This window comes from Penaeus chinensis, chromosome 7 (genome assembly GCF_019202785.1).
Source record: "Penaeus chinensis breed Huanghai No. 1 chromosome 7, ASM1920278v2, whole genome shotgun sequence".
NCBI classification, from domain to species: Eukaryota; Metazoa; Arthropoda; class Malacostraca; order Decapoda; family Penaeidae; genus Penaeus; species Penaeus chinensis.
The window spans coordinates 35,896,501-35,904,795 of NC_061825.1; the positions used below are offsets into that span (position 1 = coordinate 35,896,501).

Below are 8,295 nucleotides of genomic sequence, written 5' to 3' on the forward strand. Positions count from 1 at the left end.
TCTCTCTCTCTCTCTATGTATGTGCGTGTGTGACTGAGAGAAAGAGAAAGAGAGAGAGAGAGAGAGAGAGAAAGAGAAGAGAGAGAGAGAGAGACGAGAGAGAGAGAAAGAGAATAACGATAAAGAAAGAAATCAAAATAAGATTAGTTACTCGTATATCTTAGCTTGTGGACCGTAGAAATGAAAAAAAAAAAATCTCACCTATCAATATGTTTCTGCCTTTGCAACGATTGATCAATTGAAATAGACCATGACGTCCTTGGAATTATTTGCACAAAGTCACGGTCGAATGTGGGTTGGTGAAAGGGGGGGGGGGGGGTATGGTAGTTTGGGGGGGGGGGGTATGCTCGGGCGTGAGAAGTTATTCAAATTTAGGCCTTTATCCCTTTCAGAGGAGCCGTCGGCGTTTTCGTAAATTTGAATGTTATGTAAGTTATAATTTCCTTTTTTCTCTCCTTTTCGCTTTATATCTTTGTTTCTTTGTATCTCTTTCTGAGACTGCACACGCTCTCTCTCTCTCTCTCTCTCTATCTCTCTCTCTCTCTCTCACACACTCTCTCTCTCTCTCTCGCTCTCTCTCTCTCTGACACACACACACACAGACACACACACACACACACATACATACACACACAAACACACACAATTTCTCTCTCTTCCTCTCTATCTCTCTCTCTTGAAGAAAGAAAAGTTATGATGATAATGATAGTAGTATGATAGCAATATTGATGATGACAATAATGATCATAATGATAACGGATAATAATAGGGATAATAATAGTGATGATAATAATGACAACAATAATGATGATAATAATGACAATAATGATAACAGTAATAGTTATAATAATAATGATGATAATGATAATAATAATAACAATGATAAAAATAATCATGATGATAATGATAATAATAATTATAAAAAAGATGAAAAGATATAATGGTAGTAATAATAACAATAACAATAAATATGAAAATAATAATAAGAACAACAACAACAATAATAATAATGATACTGACAATAATGATAATGATAATAACAATAATACAAATAATAACAATGATAATAATGATAATAGTTATGGTAATATGATAAAATTAATGATAATGATAATAATAACATAATGATTATGATGATGACGATGATCATAACACAATAATAATGATAACAACAACAACAAAAATAATAACAATAATAACAATAACAGTAATAATGATAATAATATTTGTGATGATGATAATAACAATAATGATAATGAAAAGTGAAAACAATATAATAATAATAACAATGATGATGATTATAATAATGATGATAATAATAATGAGGACGATAATGATAATACTGGTGATGATAATGATGATAATATTATTGATGATAAAACATCCGATAACAGTAATGATAATAGTAATGATAAGAATAATAATGAGGGGTAATAGTGATGATAATAATGATAACGATAGTCATGATAATAGCAATAATAATGAAAGTAGCAATAACAATAGTATTGATAATTATAACGAAACTTAGCATAATAATAATAATAATAATAATAATGATAATGATAATAATAATAATAATAAAATAATTATAATAGCAGTGGTAGTAGTAAAAGTTGGCAATTATAACGAATAAGCAATAAACTCCTTGCTCGAACGCGACGGGAAGTATTACCTGCCATGTCTTCTCTCCTGTTTTATTCTCCTTTCATATTCTCTCCCTCCCCCCTGCAAAGTGACCGTCGGTGGTGATCTGTGAGTCCGAGAGAGCTGTGGGCGCTGTGACAAGGCACACCTTCACCTTCACCTACACGACAGTGACTAAACATGGTAACGGTGCCTCTCTCCGCCGTGGCACCTTTACCTACCCCCTCCCCCACCCCCACCCCACACCTCCCCTTCCCTCGTACTCTCTCTCTCTCTCTCTCTCTCTCTCTCTCCTTCCCTCCCTGCCCCCCCCCCCCCCCCCACACACACACCTACGCCCCGCCTCCCTCCTACCCTCTACCCCCTATCCCCAACCACTTTTCCTCCCCCTCCCCCCTTCCCTCCTCCCCCCTCCCCGAGCCTTGTCATTTAGCGTTGCCAGTCGCCTCAAGGACCTTCATTTATTTGACCTTTTCTGGGATCTCTATGGCGTCGAATATTCGTGTTTTTTTATTTTTTTGTTTTTTTTTTTGTACGTTGGTTGCGCTTTCTAAATGCCTTTTGGTGAATGAGGTAAGGGAGAAGGGGACAATATGAAGAAACGTAAGAGGTGGAATAAACAAAAAAACAAAAACAAAAAAAAAGTTTCGAGTTGGGGTCAAAATTCGGACGCGTAATTCGTCAATCGGCAACTCTGACTCTCCTGACTCGCTCGGTTACCTGAACTGTTTTTTTTTTTTTTTTTTTTTTTTTTTTTCTTCTGGCTGCGGCGCCATGAGGCACTCCGATGCATATTTCATCGACGGCACCTCATGAATTATGCGGAGGCCGATGTTTTGTTCAACATAAATCCCCCACCCCCCTTCTCCTCCTTCTTCTCCCTCCTCTTCCTCCTTTTTCTTCCTCCTCATCCTCCTTCTTCTCCCTCCTCTTCCTCCTTTTTTTCTCCCTCCTCATCCTCCTTCTTCTCCCTCCTCTTCCTCCTTTTTTCTTCCTCCCCTTCCTCCTTCTTCTCCCTCCTCTTCCTCCTTCTTCTCCTTCCTCTTCCTCCTTTTTCTTCCTCCTCTTCCTCCTCTTCCTCCTTCTCCCTCCTCTTCCTCCTTCTTCTCCCTCCTCATCCTCCTTCTTCTCCTTCCTCTTCCTCCTTTTTCTTCCTCCTCTTCCTCCTTCTCCCTCCTCTTCCTCCTTCTTCTCCCTCCTCTTCCTCCTTTTTTCTTCCTCCCCTTCCTCCTTCTTCTCCCTCCTCTTCCTCCTTCTTCTCCTTCCTCTTCCTCCTCTTCCTCCTCTTCCTCCTTCTTCTCCCTCCTCTTCCTCCTTCTCCCTCCTCTCCCTCCTCTTCCTCCTTCTCTCCCTTCCTCTTCCTCCTCTTCCTCCTCTTCCTCCTTCTTCTCCCTCCTCTTCCTCCTTCTCCTCACTCCTCTCCCTCCTCTTCCTCCTTCTTCTCCCTCCTCTTCCTCCTCTTCCTCCTTCTTCTCCCTCCTCTTCCTCCTCTTCCTCCTTCTTCTCCCTCCTCTTCATTATCTTCCTCCTTCTTCTCTCTCCTCTTCATTCTCTTTCTTCTTCTTCTCCCTCCGATTCATCCTTCTTCTCCCTCCTCTTCCTTCTTCTTCTCCCTCCTTTTCCTCCTTCTTCTCCCTCCTCTTCCTCCTTCTTCTCCCTCCTCTTCCTCCTTCTCCCTCCTCTCCCTCCTCTTCCTCCTCCTTCTCCCCCCTCTTCCTCCTTCTTCTCCCCCCTCTTCCTCCTTCTTCTCCTCCTCTTCCTTCCCCATCTTCTTTCTCCTTCCCCGCTTTCCTCCATTCGTCTCGTCCACCTTCTTGCTCCTATTTCTTTCCCTGTTCCTTCTTCCTCCATCCTTGTCCTCTTCTCCTCCTCCTCCCTTCCCTTTACCATCATCCCTCTCTTCCATTTTTCCCCTTCCTTCTCCTTTCTTTCTCGTTCTTCTTCTTTCTCCTCCTCCTCCTCCTCCTCCCCCTCCCCCTCCTCCTCCTCTTCCCCCTCCTCCTCCTCCTCCTCCTCCTCTCTCCTCCCTTGCCCCTTATCCTCTCTCTTTTTCTCCCTCCTACCTTCCGCCTTGCCCCCCTACCTCCCCCCCCCCCTCAAAAAAGTGTTTTCCGTGCACTGTTGAGCTAGGTATTGCAATCGTGATGCAATCTCTCTCTCTCTTCTCGCTCTCCATCTCTCTCTCTCTAAAATCTTTCATTCTCCTCTCTCTCTCTACTCTTTTCTCTCTCTCTCTCTCTCATTTCTCTCATCTCATCATCTCTCTCATCTCCTCCTCTCTCCTCTCTCTCTCTGTCTGTCTGTCTCGTCTGTAGTGACAATAGGACTGACTTCTGTCTAAAATGATAACAGTGTTGCCATACAAGTACCATTGTTCAATACACAGTTCGTCTACTGATGCGATACACATATATCAGAAACATATATGTAAAATTGTTTGTTGTCCTCTAGGCGTAATACATTTATCAAATCAAAAATTTTTACTCCCCTCTGTTGAGACTAGGTGTTTTCGATCGAAACCAATCTCTCCTCTCTCTCCTCTCTCTCTCTCTCTCTCTCTCACTCACTCTCTGTCTGTCTGTCTGTCTGTATGTATGTCTGTATCTTTCTTTTCTTTGTGATTCCATCTCTCTCTCTCTCTCTCTCACTCTCTCTCCCTCCCCCCCCCCTCCCCCTCTCTCTCTCTCATAATCTCTCTCTCTCCTCCCTCCAAATCTCTCTCTCTCTCTCTTCCTCTCTTCCCTCCCCCGTCTCTCTCCCCTCTCTCCCTCTCTCTCTTCCCTCTCTCTCCTTTCCTCTCCCCCCCTCTCCCCTCTCCTCTCTCTCCTTTTCCTCTCCCTCTCTCTCTCTCTCCTTTTCCCCCTCTCCTCTCTCATCTCTCTTTTCTCTCTCTCCTCTCCCGCTCTCTCTCCTCCCTCTTTTCTCTTTTCTCTCCTCATCCTCTCCTCTCTCCCTCTCCGTCTCTCTCTCTCTTCTCTTTCTCTCTCTCTCTCCTCTCTCTCCTCTCACTCCTTTTCTCTTCTCTCTCTCGCTCTCCTCTCTCTCTCCCTCCTCCTCTCTCTCTCTCCTCTCTCTCACTCACTGCTCTGTCTGTCTGTCTGTCTGTATGAAATATCTGTATGTTTTCTCCTCATCGTGATTCCTCCTTCTCTCTCTCTCTCCTCTCACTCTCTCTCCCGGTCCCCCCCCCCCTCTCTCCTCTCTCTCCTCTATCCTCTCTTCTCACAATCGTTCCTCATCTCTCTCACTCTCTCCTCTCTCTCTCTCTTCTCTCGTTCTCAATCTCCTCCCCTCTCTCTCTCACTCTCCTTTTCTCTCTCCAAGTCCTCTCTCTCTCAGCTCTCACCTCTCCATCTCTCATCTCTCTCTCTCTCTCTCCTCCACCCATCTCTCTCTCTCTCTCCGCTCTCTCTCTCTCTCTCATCTTCTCTCTCTCTCTCTCCCCCAAAATCCTCTTCTCTCCTCTCTCCCCCTCAGTCTCTCTCTCTCTCGCTCCCTCTCTCTCCTCTCTCCTCTCTCTCTCTCTCTCTCTCTCTCTCTCTCTCTCTCTCTCTCTCTCTCTCTCTCTCTCTCTCTCTCTCTCTCTCTCTCTCTCTCTCTCTCTCTCTCTCTCTCTCTCTCTCTCTCTCTCTCTCTCTCTCTCTCTCTCTCTCGCTCTCTCTCTCTCTCTCTCTCTCGCTCTCTTTATCTCAGAGAGAGATGGATAGATAGATAGATAGATAGATAGATAGATATATCGATAGATAGATAGAGAAAGAAAGGGTGGAGAATGAGAGAGAGAGAGAATGACAGATACATATAGAGGGGGGGTGGGGGTAATATGTAGCAAAATATGTGGAAAAGTAGGCAGATAGACAGATAGAAAGAGATAAATATAGAGAGACAAATCCCATTGCTTTCTTTTCACCCATCATTTTGCATTCCGCTGAAACCGGGACCTAGCAACCGCATCACCCGTTGTGTCTTTCTGTCTCTGGGTGTTTCCCTGGCCTGATAGCTTCCCCTTTATTTTCAAAGCTGATCTCCTCTCCCCTCTTCTCCCTCTCCTTCGCCCCCCCCCCCCTTTTTCTTCTGCTCCCATCCTTTTCCTTTTCCCTCCTTTTCCTCCTCCTTCCTTCGCCTCCTTCCTCCCTTCCCTAATCTTCCTATTCTTCCCCTCTTCTCTCTCTCTCTCCTTCCTCCCTTTGGCTAACTTCTCCACCCCACCTTTATCTAATTCTTCTTCCCCTCTTCTCTCTCTCTCTCCTTCCCCCCTTTCTCTTCCTCAACTCTTTTCTCCCCTCATTCCCCCTTTCTCTCCCCCTCCTTCCCTCAATGTCTTCCCCTCCTTCATCCCTCCTCTCTCTCTGCTCTCCCCCTTCTCCCTCTCTCCTCCCTCCTTTTTGTCTCTGCCCATTATGTACACACACACACACACACACACACACACACACACACACACACACACATATATATATATATATATGTGTGTGTGTGTGTGTGTGTGTGTGTGTGTGTGTGTGTGTGTGTGTGTGTGTATGTATGTATGTATGTATGTATGTGTGTATTTATATTTATATAAGTATTCATATATAACAATCCTCCCTGAGCAGGCCTCGAACCTATGTCACTCCGAGTATGAAATCGGAGGGTCAGTGGGGAAGGAGGGGAAAGAAATGGGAGAAGAAAAGAGGAAGGAGAAACGGGAGAGGAAGGATGTGAGGAGAGAGGCATGGAAAAGGAGAAGAGGCAGAGGGAGAGAAGGGAGAGGGAGGGAGTGAGGGGAGAGGCATGGGGAACGGGAGAGAGAAGAGGAGGTAAGGTAAAGAGGGGGGAGGAGGATATTTAATGAGGGAGAGGAATGAGAGAGACAAAAGGAGGAAAGAGGGGAAGAGAAAGAGGGAAGGAGAGGGAAGAAGGAGGAAGGAGAGTGAGAGAAAGAGGGGAGGAGAGGGAGAGAAAGAGGGAAGGAGAGGAGCAGGACAGAAGGAGGAAGGAAAAAGGGTAAATTAGAACTGTTTATTACCAAGTTAACGAATAAAGGGAATCGGAGGGAGAAGAAGGAGGAAAAGGAGGGAGAAAAAGGAGGAAGAGGAGGAAGAAAAAAGAGGAAAAGGAGGAAAAACAGGAGGAAGAGGAGGAAGAAAAAGGAGGAAGAGGAGGGAGAAGAAGGAGGAAGAGGAGGGAGAAGAAGGAGGAAAAGGAGGGAGAAAAAGGAGGAAGAGGAGGGAAAAGGAGGAAGAGGAGGGAGAAAAAGGAGGAAGAGGAGGGAAAAGAAGGAGGAAGAGGAGGGAGAAAAAGGAGGAAGAGGAGGGAGAAGAAGGAGGAAGAGGAGGGAGAAGACGGAGGAAAAGGAGGGAGAAAAAGGAGGAAGAGGAGGGAGAAGAAGGAGGAAGAGGAGGAAGAAAAAGGAGGAAAAGGAGGAAAAACAAGAGGAAGAGGAGGGAGAAGAAGGAGGAAGAGGAGGGAGAAGAAGGAGGAAGAGGAGGGAGAAGAAGGAGGAATAGGAGGGAGAAAAAGGAGGAAGAGGAGGGAGAGAAGGAGGACAGAGGAGAAAAAAAAAAAAAAGGAGGAGGAGGAGGAAAAACAGAGGAAAATAAGGAGGGAAAAGAAGGAGGCAGAGGAGGGAGAAGAAGGAGGAAGAGGATGGAGGAAGAAGGAGAAGAGGGGGAGAAACGGAGGAAGAGGACTGAGAATACGGAGGCCGCGGCGGCCGAGGCGCCTTCCGCCGGCGTCAGCCCCGGCTTCCGCTCCGGGCGCCTCCTTCTTCCTCTCCTGTGCTCCTCCCGTAAATGCCTCGGCCTTCGCCGTCCGCGGCCCCCGTGCTTGCCTCATCTCCGCCCCGCCCCCGCTGCGTGCTCCTCGCCGTCTTCCTCGGCTTCGCCGCCGTCGCCCACCGGCGGGCTCCGGCAGCCGCTGCGGCCGCGGGCGGCCGCCCCCTCCGTCCTCCGGGCTGGCGCCTCCGCTGCCTCTTCTTCCCTCCCCCCCGCGTCCTCGGCGGTCTCCGCCCGGCGCCTCGTCGTCGTCCGGCGGCCTCGGCTGACTCCTCTTCCCCCCCCTGCTTTCCATCTTCGGGTCCCATCCGGCGCCGTGGCGGCTTTCGCCTCCTTCACCCTCTCCCATTCTCGCTTGCTTCCTCGTCTCCTCCACACTGCGTCCTCTCTGTGCGCCGCCGTGGCGCCCGTCGGCGTGGCGCCTGCGTGCCTCGTGCGTCCGCCCCCCCGTGCGGCCCGCTTCGGGTCCCCTCCGGCTCCGCTGGCGGCCCGCGGTCCGTCCTCGGCGTCTCCGCCTGGGCGCCCGCTGCTGGCTCCGTCGTCCGCTCGGCCCCCCCGGCGGCCTCTGCTTTCTCCCTTCTTCCGCTTCTCCCGTCGTCCTCCCCGCCTGCGTCCGGCTTCGGTCGCTGCTCCCGCGCCCCATTCTTCTTCTTTCTTTACTCGTCTTCCTCGTCTTCCTCCCCCTTCTTCCGCCTTTCTTTCTCCTCCTTCTGCCTCTTCTTTCTCCGCCAGCCGCCGCGGCGGCCCCGTTGTCCCCACGCCCCTCCCCTCCCCACTCCCCACATTCGTGTGTTGGTTAGTTTGGCTCACCCTAGAACAACCCCGTGATCCCTTCCACCCAACCCCCCCCCGCCCCCATCCCCCCTCCCGACCCCCCCCCCCCCCCATCCACTATCGC

At 48.4% G+C, this 8,295-nt stretch overlaps 2 protein-coding genes across 2 annotated transcripts in view; both read right to left on the minus strand.

Annotated features, from left to right (window-relative positions):
- LOC125027191 overlaps positions 1–1,798 on the minus strand; it is a gene marked incomplete in the record, with an annotated part of 117,246 nt that extends 115,448 nt beyond the window's left edge. The window contains 1 exon segment of the mRNA XM_047616108.1: positions 1,673–1,798. Within this exon segment, the coding sequence (XP_047472064.1) occupies positions 1,673–1,679 (7 nt within the window).
- LOC125026956 (octapeptide-repeat protein T2-like) lies at positions 1,706–8,040 on the minus strand. The gene is made up of 2 exons (XM_047615562.1): positions 7,323–8,040; positions 1,706–1,776 (listed from the first exon to the last, which is right to left on the minus strand). Exons 1-2 carry the CDS (start codon positions 8,038–8,040, stop codon positions 1,706–1,708), a joined length of 789 nt encoding a protein of 262 aa, XP_047471518.1.
- Positions 8,041–8,295: the final 255 nt, after the last annotated feature.